Consider the following 14,941-nt stretch of genomic DNA (forward strand, 5'->3'; position numbering starts at 1 on the left):
GCATCACACTTACTTCATTTTTAGCACAGAGTGTAAATGATTAGTTTCCCCTTGAAGTTTCTGTTTTGAAACCATCTCTCGGCATTTCATTACATCTTTCCTCTCCTCCTGTTATAAATCATGCAGATGTCATTATCACACACTCGACTATCTATGACTGTGTGTGCCCACAGACATGTCTGTTCCAGGGAGCCACTTCTAATAATAATACCATGATGTATTTTTCCCTCTGGCATTAACGGTATATTGATTAACTCTTGAAGAAGAAATTGGATAGACTAAATTATCTTTTTAATTCAGTCAGTGGGCTGGTCTTATTGCTGCCTCATTTTGGGATTTTAATGGAAAAAAAATATGCATCTTACCTTATTTTGCTACCTCCGTCTGAGAGGAGTTTTTTAACAGGATGAAATGTATACTACTGCCTTTACATGACCTAACAACACACGAGACCATCGGGGAGAAGTTTGAGTAGTTATTTTATATGCCTGTCATCCTGGGGGCGGCTGCGGCTCAGCTGGTAGAGTCGGTTGTCTCTCAGACGGAAGGTCGGGGGATTCTGCAGCTCCTGCAGCCACATGTCAAATTAGTCCTTGGGCAAGACACTTAACCCCAAGTTGCTGTCGCTGCTTTGTCTGCTCAGTGTGAATGTGTATGAATGGATTATTTAATACCGATGGATGCTGCTTCTTGTGTGAGTCTTTCTCTACTTTTTACATAGCAGCCTCTGCCATCAGTGTGTGAATGGGTAGGTGGGACCTGCGGTGTAAAAGCGCTTTGTGTAGTCATAAGACTAGAAAAGCTAAACAAGCTAGTCCATTTACCATTTCCTTGCCGCAAGGTAGGCATTGGACAAGGGGGTTAACTGTAGGCTGCAGACAGCCTTTTTTATTTTACACACCAAAGAAATATATTAAGTTGCATGTCAGACATTTAAAAAAGAAGGGGGAAAAAGAAAATGTTTTTAGGGTCAGAAAACACCACAACACACATGTACAGGAGAAGATAAGCAAAGATATGCATCATCCTTCTGTGTCCACATGAGGCACCAAAATCAACACAACCTGAAAGTTCCTCATTGGAGTTTACACACAAAAAAGTTACAATTCTGATTCAAAGTTTGAATGAAGATTCAAATAAATAATGTCGTTTATTTGTCTGTCCAAGAATTAACATGTCGAAGAAACAGTGTTTTCATCAATCTCGCATAGTTTATTTTTAAGTATGTTACAAATCAAACACAGATTTCCCCCAGTACAATCATCATCTGCAGCCTTGTAAAGGATGCACTACATTATAATAAAGTGCATTTATAATACAGCACAGCTTGAGCATCACAGTTAAAGTACAGCCTCAAAGACTAAACATCCGGAATAATTGCCTTGTCAGAACTCATATCTGATCCGTACAGCAGCTCCATTAAAACTTGAAACAAAAAGTTTTGAGCGGCTGATACGGTGTTGTGGGAAAAAACCCCATGTGGGTATTAACAAATGAAGATTAAATTATTTGATGTTAAGTTTAGAGACCAGCTTTATCCCCGCCCTCTGTGGACACTGGTCTGTGACATGATTTCAAAAATGGTGATTGGTTTGTAGCACTTGAATTGAGGAGTCCTTGGAGAGGAGCCATTTGGGCGTTTTCTTTATCTGGGAGAGGCTCTGCTCAACTGACCTAATTTTTAAAAAGGATGAAAAGTAATTTTCCGACTTGAATTAGAGCTACATTTCAGCAAATTGTCCTCGGCTGTCTCAGTCACTGTTTCTGTTCGGGAATCAGAGAGGAACAGGTGAAACACAGCCCGAGGTCAAACACCGTTCTGTCGGCATATTAATTCACCAGACTGTCCCTGAGCAGTGGATGATGTGACAGACTGCTGTTTTTCCTAAATCTTTTATTTTTTATATGTCGTCTCCTGAAGCACTTATCAGATAAATAATGAATCAAAGTTTAATTTTGGATGTATCAGAGAAGTAACTAGTAGCATGTGTTTAACTGTTTTGACTGGAGCAACGTGTGCTCGTCTCTTTGTCTTCTCATCAGAGGGCACGGCTTACAAAGAAGTGGTATCACAGGTGCAGCATACCAGGCAGACTGGAAATGAATCATCACCGCAGGCATTCACACTTGTCATGAATCTGGTATTGCTTAAGTCGCATTCTTAGGAAATCAATTAGACTTTGAAAATTCATCAAAAAAACAAGTGTCTTCATTGGGATCAAAAATGAAGATTCTGGGCGCTACGTCTTCTTCCCTTTCGTCATCGTTTTTATTTTCTAAAACCCATTTGTACTCTTCTGCTCGACGTCAACGGTTAGTTGTTACATTTTTTCTTTTTTTTAAAGTGTTCTTACTGAAGTCACAATTGGGATTCTGCAAGAAAAGCTGCAACCCATATCCAGAATCACCAGAAATCTTGGCTGTGTTTACACTTTGAACCACGTAAAACAACACTTTTAGTTGCTTCTGCTGTATTTTACAGTATGTGTCGAAAAAAGTGTCAAAATAACAACAGTTTTGTGTAACAAAATATTTTGTATTGAGTTGGTGTTAGGCACAAGGCACAACACGCCTTGTTTCATTTCTCCTTTATCTTGTGAATCAGAACTGTTGTCCTGTGAACGTTTTTTGTGTCGTTTGGGGAAACATGACTGAGTACCCTCAGCCTTTCGTTTCATTCCAGTCACAACGTTTGAGTACAATGAGCCCCTATCTACATGACATATACACAATGAGCTTAAGACTCTACTTCTACTTAAAGTCATTATTTGGAACAAAGGAATTTGTTTGAAATACACCTGATCTTCTTAGATATTATGTGTGTGAGATTTGTTTCAATAACCTTCATTTTATCTGCTTCATTCACTTTAAACTCTTCTAGACTTATGTACAGAGTAAACTAGGTTGAACTTAACTATGACAGGTTAAAGGAAGAATGAGCAACATTTTACACATACAGTAAATATAGTATATCCTCTATAAATGTCTCTCTGAGTCATGACTGTACAATGAGAGAGAAGCGTGAGTACCGTCAGCTCGTACTGTGGTTGGAGCCGTGTTTACATCATGTTTACAGGGACAGGACGGCCTTGTGTATAAAGCTGTTTAAGTCAAGGAGTAGAGAAAAGAAGAATTACATAGCCTACTCACATGAGTGTCTTTAGATCACGGTCATTCAGTGTCAATGTATGTGCAATATAGCTACGAGTTAACCAAAGTGTGCTAACATTAGCCTGCGGAGGCTTCAGAATAGCGGAGGTGTCCCCAAACCGCAGTTTGTTTTGGTTTAATGCTGGTGCTCAAGGGCGAAATCTACTGGATCAAAAAGTGACACATTCTTCTTTTAAAAGAGAGCTCGTCACTTCTCCATAAAACACAGTCCGTCGTCTGAAGTGGTCAAACCTTTGTCCAACCAAGTATCCTTAAAAGGGAGGTCCCTTTAAGTCATTTAAACACACAAAGACGTAGAGTGGAAGGGATTGTTTTGTCTCTAGAAATCGGTGGGTTGTCAGTCAATGCAGGGAATGTTTGGCGAGTGCAGAGGTAGACATCCAGGAAGACGAAGGATGGTCACTTTCGCCTGAAAGAGAAATCATTTACCTCTCAGATGAACTGGTAATACACTCATCGGTGCGTCCCAAAAGCAGTACCCTGTTGTTTTTTTGCGTGTGTGTGTGAAGTTTGTACCTCACTCTTGAGAGACTTGTTAAGGAACATGTTGAACTCGTCCACGCTGCAGGTGTGCAGGTCATTGATGGCCAGGATCTGGTCTTCTTTGTGAAACAGACACACAGACTTTGGCTGGCCTGTCCAACCTGACACACTGTAACACACACAGACACAAGTCTTACCTTCAGGACACAAACTGTTGCTCTCACACATACAACAAGAGTTTGACCTGTTGTCACCTTGAAGTATGGATGTGATATAACTTCTACAAAGAATGATGTGTTCAATCAGAAGCAGTTGGACCAGAAGGGAGGCTTTTTTCAAACTTTACACTTTGAAGGGAGAAAACGTTATCAGTTCCACTGGTGAAAGATGGATTGTGAAACGCTGCAATGAAGTTTTTATTTTGACTTTCACGTTCAGATTCAGATGATAAGGCGTAGAGTTGAAAATGAGATGACAGAAATGTCTCCAATTCGCACTTACTTATAGTAACTTATAGTGGTCCCTCTCAAGCTGCCAAGCTGTCCACTTTTTTTAAATTCATAGCTGTAGTAACTGATATCTTTTTCAAAAATGGAAAATTCACAAATGTGTTGCCACGATCAGAAGATAACTACTGTATTGTTTACTGCAGTTTGTTTGAAATCTTGTTTACACAAAACGTTTTGAAAACTATGTTGTTTATGTTGGTCTCTCACACGCATGAAGGGACAGATACGCTTCTTTTTTAATGGGCCGTATACGGCCTACAAAGGTTTTCTTGTGGCTCACTTTTTAGTCTACATCTCTGTATTATTCTAATACGTTGACCTGAATGCATGCTGTGTAAAGACTGATTGTGGGCTGAAGTTGCTTCTACGTTGATTATATACTGCCAGTTAGACACAGTGTGAAGCTGCAACGTTTAATAGCAGCTCAGAGGAAAAAACAGTTCATGATACTTAGTGAGTATTTAGTAAGTGAAGTACTGTAAGCTCAGAAGAGCAAAGACTGAGATGAGAACAAAGACATACGGTAAGTAAAAGTGAGTTTCTGATAACCAAGCCTGACTTCGGGAAAAGCCTTTATTTCTTTATATTTTCTCTCCATCTCAAAAGAAGAAATCTTTTGGCAATTAAACCGATTGATTTAAATCGCAGTATTTTTCTTTGCAGTATTTGTCTTTGGAGAATGTGTCAGGAAATCCACACAATGCAGCTAAATGCTCTGAATCGTTCACCACTAATGAAAACCGCGAACAACAAAGGACCTGTTGCATGTCAAACAGCATTCCCTGTTAATAACAGTTTCTTTAAACAATGGGAATCTGTGATTTAACCGAGGAGGACAAGCCCGCAATACAAACAAACGGCTGTGATATGGCAAACACATCTTGGACTATTTTTAGACTCCAACAACAACAGTGTTCATGGTCCAGTTCCATAACTTCAAACCGACCTTGGTTTCCCGTCCACTTCTGTTAGCGTCAGGTGTTTTTTCAAATCCGCCACCTTGATCTCAAATTCTCTCTCCTCCGGGGTGATGGTGTCGAGGCTGAAAGAGAAGAACAACCACAGCTTTAAATTATGGTTTGTATTTTTGACCTTCTTCAGAGAAATCTTGACACTTGTGGTTTACGCTAAAGACTTAAATAAATGTCCCTGAGGGTCTCCTGCAGATTCCTCCATAACTGTTTAGGATGCATTTTTTATTTTAGTCAAAACATTAACCGTTGAACAACTTGTTTAAATTCTGGTAGCAAATGTACCTGAGTTGCTGCTGTTGATGATATATCATGCTCATTATTCAAGTGTTATTAAACTGCTTGCAGAAAAACCTTTCTAACCAGTCCTGCAACATGTCAGTGTTGATGCCAGCATTCCTCTCAGGTTATTTATTTAACTGCGTCACTCTAAATGTGTCGTCTCTTCTTTTTTTTTTTAAATCTGTGGGAATTACATGGCTGTTTCTGACAGGCTCAGATGGCTCCTCAGGGAGATTTCAAATGTCTTCTTATGCTGTTAAACTAGAGCACAAACACCAACATCAATGATAGCACACCAAAAAAAATCTCTCCACTAGTGTATTCAGCTTGTGTTATGTGGGGGGTCAACTCTCTCACCTTTCAGTTGAGCTTTGTTTTTCCAATCTGTTTAAATGATGCGTCTCCATCATCTCTACAGGAGACATGGCCCCGTTTTCACTGGAGCTGCTGCTGAAGTCTGAAGTGAGACGACCTCTGCAGAAAAAAAAAAGAAAAAACAGCACAAGATAATTCAACACTGTAAGTATTCTTAGATTGCTTTTGACAGATGAGACAGCTTCAAGAGACCTTCTAACAGAAGGAGCAAAGCAAGGGAAGAACACCATCTGAATCTGCATGCACAGCGGAGAGGCTGACTCACAGACAGACGGCATAACAACAGATTTTAAGTGCAGCATTATAAGCTCTGACTAGACCACATTTGCCCTTGTGGAAAAAAAAAACCTAGACGATAATGTTTGATATAGAGTCAAAGAGCATGGAACAATAAAAAAGAAAAAAAAAGAAAAAGAAAGTTATCAAAAATACAGGAACTGTGGCGTTTTTCTTTTTTTTTTTTAAAGAAAAAGTTGATAATAGTTGGATTGGAGACGCTAATTATTCTCAAATCACAGCACTTATTCTAAAGAAGTTATTCTACTAACCCATATGGCAAATGTGCTTGAGAAGATAATGTCAAAGTAGTAAATCACTAAATCACTAATAAGACATTGCTAAAGTAAAATTATTGCACATTTTTAATTTATAAAGTTAACGTTGGAAAACAATGGGCAGCGAATAGAGTATTTAGAGGCAGGGCATGATCGTAAAAAACAACTGGAAAAGGCCAATACGAAACGCATGTTAATAGTTATTGCCTGCTGTAGCCTATGAGCGATTAGAATAATGCTGTTTTGAAACAAGGAAGTCAATCTTGACACATCTGTCCCACCCTGAAAGAGGAAACAAAAGGTAGCATTACAGCTTTGCTACTTTGACATTCCAGCATGGAGAAAAACATTTTAGAATATCAAACAAAAAATCTTACAAAAAAATAGTAAGCCATCAATTTCCATGAGATAAGACTAAAAAAATGTTCTGCTTTATTTAGGAGTGTAAATGTATCAGGCATGTGTGCAGCATTGTTTTGAATGCCCCAACCTGAAAGGTAGACAATGTCTTCTCCTTTTAGGAGGAAACAAGACATTTTCCTGTTCCAGTAATAAAGGTTATTCATAAGGTATTTCACACACCCTTTGTCAAGTCTGTACACTCAGGTGCTTTCCAGTTGTAACCTAGCTTGTCTCTAGTAACCATTGGGTACTGTTAGAAGGCAGGTCTTGTTTGCGACTAATGTTTGCTGCCAGTTGCACCAATTTTCCAGTCCTACTAAAACATTTTCCACAAGAAAAAGAAAGTAAAAAAATATGAAGATGGTTGGCACTTATTTTTAGACAAACTTTAAAGAACAATTTTTACATATGTATTTTTCAGATTTAACTGAAATTTGATTATTATACGACTAATTAGTCTTGAAAGTAAGTTTTGTGTTGATTCATAAAACACTCCCTTTGTCCAGTCACGACATGCAGGCTGCTTTCCAGTCAGAGACTTCCTTTGTCATGTATGACCAGAGACTGTATGCTTATTATGACGGCTACTGTGAGCAAACATTAGCTAACAGTGGCTGATGTTTTCAACCAGGTGCACCATTTCACCTGACTTCAGTTTACAGCGTGTAGAAAAAAAAATCGACTTATTATTAGTTATAATAAAACACACCCTTTCTCGAATCAATATGGTGCCTTTCAGCTACAGCCTAACTTACTTATCCGGTATGACCACTACTAGCTTATGGTGGCCAATGTTAGCTAACATGGCTCACATTAGCTTATAGCAACTTTTTTGGCCAGTCTAATAAAGGTGGACTTTTAGGAGTATAACCGAATGCATTTCCAAAGCAGAGTTGTGTACAAATCTATAGTGCCATGTCATTCAAGTGCCATCGAGTCATAAGTTGCTAAACAGGCTCTGAGGTCTGCCTCTCTCAGATTCCTGACGAGTCCTGAAGTGTCAACGGTTCTGTGCTGTAAAAATAACATGCTCAATTACACGCTTGTTTGTCTCTGTAGGTGTTTGAGCCAATGAGGTTGTGGTTACCTCTGATGAGCTATTTTGGTATCTAGGGCACTGACAAAACATGTTACACAAAGAGCAAAGCCCACTGACACCAAATACAAAGTGGAAAGTCAAAAATACACAGGGAAAGAACTTGCCATTAATCAGAGAATTACCTGTCTTCAAAGGCCGACTCCTCATCGAACGTAGGGAGCGGTGAAATCTGGGTCTTCAGCTTGTCAAAGACCTGAGTGACGGACCTCATCAGGGTGCCTCTCGTGACCTCTTCAACTTCACGGTCACTAGAACAGACCAGAAAATGATTTCAGCTTTAACAATTATTTATTATTATTAGGAAAGACGTCTTTTCCCCTCTAGCTTTGTAACTCTAACTTACGCTGCTTGAGCAAGTTTAACTTCCACCATTGTTTCATATCTACAGAAAGAGATAAACAGACATTAAAAATACAAACATATATTACATTTTATAGAACTCAAGGATACAATTACAGGATTTCCCGCTTGAACAAAATGGACATGATGAATATGTAAACTACTTTTAAAGGAATGGATAAATATATATTTTAGTTTAAATATCAGATACATTTGTAGGCTATAAACACAAATATAAATACTCACAATGCCTCTGGTTTGCCAACGGTCCCGCCATTTTCCGCACCCTTTTTTTTTTCATTTTATTTACAAATTTCAAAAAGAGAAAAAACAAATACAACTCTTATTAGATTATGTGCATCGCAATTTAACTCTAACTTTAAAGGACACTTATTATCTTTCTTTGACATTCTACTAACAAAACATTTGTTGCTTAATCAAGAGAATATGTGGCTCATTTATTAATACTGAAATGGTCGTTTCCCTACTTCTTGTTGTTGTTTTAAGAAGGATTTGGGATAGTCGTAGATTGGATTTACTGGCGCTGATGCTCGTCTTCTGGCGTAGTTTTCATCCTTCTGATGATCAGAAAGTGATATAATTTAGAGCATGAGACCTCATTCATAATTTGACCCACTACTACCTTTAAAGCAACATTGTAGTGAAACATCAATTTGAAAGTGACATCATGAAAAAACGTTTTTAGAAAGATTTGTACCATTGCTTTTTCTGTCTCTCCATCCATAAAATGTGAGGGTGGATCAGACTTGGATCGTAGTTTTAACTCTTGCTGAAATATAAACAAACACCCAAACATTAAAATATCGAAATAAAATCTGTTCAATAAGTCAAATCTTTTTTTCTTTGATATTATTCTGTACATCAACAAGTTCTGAACAGTGTCAGCCCACTGAAAATATGCAGCATTAACGCTGCATTTGTGTCAATAATCTCATAGTCCCTCAGCTTTAATAATGATGTCTGTTTAGTTTTTTAGTTTAAAATAAAACAGTAAATGTGACTGTTTTAGAAATATTAGCCAGATTAATGAAAGGATTTCACAAACCTGATCAGGCACTGCACTGAAACTCTTTCTCCGTGCAATGGGTTTTGAAATAGTCTGGTAAAAGAGGAAGAGAGAAGTTCTATACACAGAACTACACACAGAGTGAATGAAATGAGGCACAGGGATGACGAAGGGTTAATCTGAATCCCTGGGGTTTGTCTGTAATTATTTATTTTGGTATATTTCTTTGTGGGTTTTGTTATAAATGCTATTGGTGATGGTATATTGCAAATAGTTATATTCTGGTGATGGGAATATTAATATGTGTGTGTAGTTAGATAATGGTATTTAAGTAATTATTTGTATATAAAATAATGTTATATTATTATGTAATAATAACAATTAAATGAAGTAAAAAGGGGTAGGATTAAATCAGTTCGACCTTCTTCCTCCTCCTTTTCAGGCATGTAAGAGCCAATGAGCTCACTTTCGGTTTTGTTTGTTTGTTTTTTACATGTTTGAAATGAAGAAATCGAAATAAAGAAAGGAATGAATCAAAAATAAAATAAATGTGGTTAATAGACAGCTAATGTTGTGTGAAGTTAATGCTTGTTTTCTAAGAACTCTGAAGACATTTACAGTAAGCCTTTTGAATTGTGTGAAATTGGAGAGGAACACAGCGGGACATTTAGTAATATTAAAGACAAAAGTTAATGTTAATTTGTAGCTATAGCCAGCAGTTTAGTTTAGCAAAATGAGGGACAGCAGGGGGGAGGCACTCTAAATTCAAAGATTTCAAAAATCTGACAACTTACATATAATAACTTATTTCCTTTTAATCAGTAAATGTTTGGTATTTATTACTAGCAGGATTAAACTGCTACCAAACTAGTCCTTGATATGGTCCCCAGTAAAACCACTACATGTCCTTCTTTTTTTTAACAAATTAAAAAAAACTGATCGTTCCCCCTGCTTCCATTGTTTCGACTAAGCTAAGCTAAGCTAGCATACTAGCATGGATCTTCTCAGCAAACTCTTGTCAAAAGGTTTTGTTATATTTTCTTAATAAGTTTACCTCAATGGTGTTCGGCCCAATAGACAGGTCCTTAAACAACAACAAAAAATAATGATAAAATAATGATATTTAACTTTAACAAACTGTTTGGTCTCAACGAGCTGTTACACATTAAGAAAAATGACTGAAATGTAGATTTACCTCTGAACTGACAAACTTATGTGGTCGGTTTTTCAGGGCATCAAACAGGTCAGAGAACCAGCCGTCCACTTCCTCGCTTCAAATAAAAAGGGACACATGAAACAACACCTCATTTTTAGACACTTCAAATCATGGTTTAATATTCAATTTAATATTTAATTTAAAATCAATAACAAAAAAACAAGTTAAGTGGAAATAAATGACATGTAGCAACAGTTTGAGGCAAGCAGAGGGAAAAGCAGAGCCATTATCAGCTAAACGACTATTACAAAACACATCATGAATAATACTTTCTACGTTTTGATTATAAAAACTCCCCAAATACAAGATAGAGTGGGAAAGTGTTTTCTGAGGGGCTGTGGAAGTGTCAGTGAGTTTTTTTTAACACATCACTTACTTTAAATGAATTCAATTCATGTTTCCATGTGAATTAAAAACAAAATATTATTTTGCTTGAATAACATTTTTAGCAGTTTAACTGACTAATAATAAACTTTTATTATACTAGTAGGTATGACTGTTTTTTTAATGTTCTTTGAGCCTCGAACCAAATGTCATTTTCTCTTCACTATGTGATAGACAATAAAGATTTTTGAACCCTTATTTGAATCATTTAATTTCAATCATTATTTCAAGATATCACATAGATTAGGAAACAGCCTTTTAAATCACATTGATGGTTTTTGACTTTCATTTCCACACATTTTTTTTTAAACCAAACAGAGCTCAAGCACAACTCTACCTGTTTTTTATATCATTCCTCTGTACCTTATATTGCCATCGTATATTGCCCGTGGTATGTTAGGAGTTTTTATAATACAGTGTAGTAAAATGCATCGAAGTGTGTAATGAAGCTTTAAATTCCTGCCTGTAAAAAAAAAAAAACAACAACAACAATAAAATCTGACTGACCTGCTCTCCCCGACCAGAAAGTAGTCCCGGTCTGCAACCCTGATGTAGAGCACACAGGACGGGGAGCACTTGAAACTCTTCTGCACCCATCCCCATCTCTGGTGGTTTTGAGGGCTCACATTCAACAGGGAGATACTGACGCAGAGACACGAGAATATCAGTCAAATTTGGATCATCAAAAACCAAGCTGGTTCGACTGCATTACTTGATTCGAGAGCTAAATACATGACGTGGATGAACAACCGTGGATTTGACGTGTCGTGTAGAAAACAGGTTCATAAGGATATGTTAGGGAACATACTGTGATAAATCGATCCCTCCAAGTGGTCGGTCCTTTTCCTGTGGACTCCTGAAGTACTTGAGTTGATGTTCCTGTTCACTGATTTTGAACAACACAAAATATCTCCTCTTCCAAGACTTTTGCAGGAAAAACAAAACAAAAACAATTAAATTCAAAAACATACATTAGGAGCTGCAGAATATCCTTAAATAATCGAGTTTCTTTCACCTCAGCCTTTAACCGTTTTTGGGGAGGAGACTTGAACAGGTATCCCGATCTTATTTCTTTTGCACCTCCAACTGGTCTGTAGAAAACCGCATTTCCCCCTGATAGCAAAAGAAAAGCCAATTATTTTGTGTCATTATCTTATTTGTTCTTTGCTTACAGAAATCTCCAAATTCATATTTTTTACGAGCTTTTTTGGAAAATGATATAGAGAGGGAGAACAGGAAAATGTATGAAAAGCTGAAAGTATTGTTACAGAATGATAAAACAATGATAAAGTCATTCATTTTCCCCCAGCTTTTACCACGCATTACATCAGTGACATTGGCATATCCAACAGCCTTGTCAAATATACATTCTGTCCTCTAAGCAGCACCAGAGCACAAGTGAAACCCCTTTAAGAACCAAATAAATCAGTGTTCAAAGGTGTGACACATTACCAATGCCCTTCTGGTTCTTATGCATCGTGACACCGCACCTGAACAAAAATAACAGAAGAATCTATCAGTCTCTGTCTCTTCAGACACGATCCAAATATCCAGAAGGAAATAGTTAACCTTTTGAAACAAACAATGTAGGGTTTAAAAATAAAGTCATTCCTTTGTGAAAGCTGAGCATGAAATAGTGTTCTATTCACAAACAAAAGCTGTCTGAAGGTGAAGGTGTGAGTGAGTGGGTAAAATAATTCAAACTTTATGTTCATGTTTAATTTTTTTTTTTTTTCAATAAAAGCACCTCAGTAATGTTGAGTGTCCTTTTTAGTATGTACAAACATTTTTTTTCTATGTCAGAGCCAAATATGTGTGAGCAAGTGAATGAACAAAAAAACTTAACATCACAGAAAATACTAAGAATTACCATACACAACTCACAAAGTACATTGCTTCTAAAAAGGTGAAACAATAAATCAAATAAAGACATATTCTTACTTGTGGATCACCTGTGGATAGATTCAGCTCACGTTGCTCTCTGTGACAATGAGTGTCTCTGCATGAGGAAGCTGCTTCTCGATCCTGGCAAACACTTACCAGATATTCATACCTAGAACTGGAGTTTCTGGTTCTTGGTTTCAATTGCTTTTTAAGATCCCCCTGCTGTGTTGATTAGGAACTTTAGTTCTCTGGAAAAACACTGGGGAATTGTTCAGGCATTTCTCCTGATGTGTACAACATCATAATGTGAACTTTGAATTAAACATCAGAAATGATACAGGTACCAATCGAGGTTAGGGAGGCTGAGGTGCAACAGGGTTTGATTTTAAAAAAAGAGTACCACATTGAGGAATTCTGGAGCTCAATGACAGCTTTTGACACGTACAGATTTATAGCTTGCAGTCTTATGAAATCAAATTAGTGTAGCTTATCATTAACAAGTTAAGGCAGGTTGTTTTAAAGGGGACAGGTCATTTTAGAATTTTGTGTTGTCATATTGTTGTACATGTATTTTAATGTATCCACATACAGTGTTGTATATTTTATAAACGTGTTTGTTTACCCAAATGCCCAGCTAGGGACTTGAGTTGGAAATTAGCAATAGCTATAAACTCTCTGTGCAGCACCTCAGTTTCATGCGTTGTATTGAAACTATGTTAAATTGCATTGTCCAAATAAAATAAATGCATTCAAATTAAATTCTCAATATGTACAATTACATGTGATGTCACATACAGCGGCTGCACTGACGTGCAGTGGTTAGCACTGTTGCCTCACAGTGAGGCAGTTCAAGTCTCCGTCGGACAGGGACACGGCCTCGCCGTTCAGAGTTTGCATGTTCTCCCCGTGCATGCATGGTTTCCCTTGAGGTACTGCACCTTACTTCTTGATGTAAGTGTGAATGTGAGTGTGGATGGTTGTCTGTCTCTAAGTGCCAGCCCTGTGATTGACAGGTGAACAGTCCAGGGTGTACCCCGCCTCTCGCCCAATGACAGCTGGGATGGGAACCAAAAGGAAAAACAGTATAGATAATGGATGGATCACAGCTATCTTAACATTTCTCTAGCAATATAATTTCTTCAACCTTACATTATCACAAAGCAACAGTCAATGTTACTGCCATTACTAATACCAAGCTTGTTTTTGTGCTTAACTTATCAGACTCCTGTTGATTTTTTATTAAGCACCCTTTCTTTACTTTGGTGTCTTATTGATCCTATATCCTATATTTTACTTATATCCAATTCTCTGTTGTGTATCTTACTCATTGCTGCAAAGCTATGACAGTGTATGACTTGTTATCCTATTTCTCATTTAATAACATTAACTGTAAAGAGCAAGACATTTTCCAACAAAAAAGGGCTACACTGAAAAACAGCCAGTTTAATTTAGCTGTGAACAGATAAAAGCTAATTTTAAGGTTTATTACTTATGCATCATATCTCATAGGACAACACATCTTTATGTATTTAACTGTTTTGTGTCAAAACCCAAGCCTCTATGCATGAGGAGTTGAATTAATAATAAAAACCACTGCTTATCATTTACAATGACCTTATAAAGCAAATATTTATTGAATGTTTATAATGAACTTAAAATGGCTAAATAGAAAGTATTGAAGTGAAGTTCCATAGTGGTGTTCAAGGGTGAGGTTTAGTTGCAACATAAGAAGCTAACACATGCTTTGTAGAAGACAGATTAACGTGTCTTGAATCAGTCGAGTCACCTCAAGTTCACCTCACGTGACATAAGTTGACAGGTCGCTCTCTTAAAGGGCAGTTTAAACCATCCCTCTTTCTGAAATGATTCTGTTAATGGGCACGTCAGTGAGATTTGTTGTGTCATGCTACTCTGACACGTGTCCTCCGATGAGTAATAAGTAAGGAAAAACACGGAGGAGGAGATGGATCAGTTCAATTCTGAGGGAGTATTGACATTTTATATATTTGCCATGACGCGTGTGACTTAAGCTGACGCCATTTACATGTGAAGGAGGAGAGTTTGTTGCCTTTGGTGCATTTGACAGCGACATGCTTGTAAATACGCACTGGTGATTTATGCTATTGCATGTAAAAGGTCATAAGGGGTCACAGTTAGCACTTTAAACATGCACTTTCTGAGAATATTTGATCTTTTCCATGAGGAACTAAAGCACTTTGAACGTCTCCTAAAAGCGTCCTCAAAG

General features: G+C 37.4%; 1 protein-coding gene across 3 annotated transcripts; it reads right to left on the bottom strand.

Moving 5' to 3' along the window:
• Positions 1–1,191: 1,191 nt before the first annotated feature.
• LOC132955671 (pleckstrin homology domain-containing family S member 1-like) lies at positions 1,192–12,865 on the bottom strand. 3 transcript variants are annotated; one of them, XM_061028610.1, is made up of 17 exons: positions 12,754–12,865; positions 12,265–12,302; positions 11,828–11,925; positions 11,621–11,736; positions 11,320–11,454; positions 10,408–10,483; positions 10,267–10,296; positions 9,252–9,305; positions 8,904–8,975; positions 8,674–8,763; positions 8,432–8,472; positions 8,190–8,228; positions 7,969–8,094; positions 5,774–5,890; positions 5,110–5,205; positions 3,688–3,823; positions 1,192–3,580 (listed from the first exon to the last, which is right to left on the bottom strand). In XM_061028610.1, the coding sequence occupies exons 2-17, from the start codon at positions 12,287–12,289 to the stop codon at positions 3,509–3,511; spliced, it is 1,323 nt and encodes a 440-aa protein (XP_060884593.1). In that variant the 5' UTR covers positions 12,290–12,302; positions 12,754–12,865; the 3' UTR covers positions 1,192–3,508. The 3 variants fall into 3 exon arrangements, with proteins under 3 accessions (XP_060884593.1, XP_060884592.1, XP_060884594.1); XM_061028609.1 differs by having other exon boundaries at positions 11,621–11,739; XM_061028611.1 differs by lacking the exon at positions 10,267–10,296 and having other exon boundaries at positions 11,621–11,739.
• Positions 12,866–14,941: the final 2,076 nt, after the last annotated feature.

This window comes from Labrus mixtus, chromosome 21, assembly GCF_963584025.1.
Source record: "Labrus mixtus chromosome 21, fLabMix1.1, whole genome shotgun sequence".
Lineage (NCBI taxonomy): Eukaryota > Metazoa > Chordata > Actinopteri > Labriformes > Labridae > Labrus > Labrus mixtus.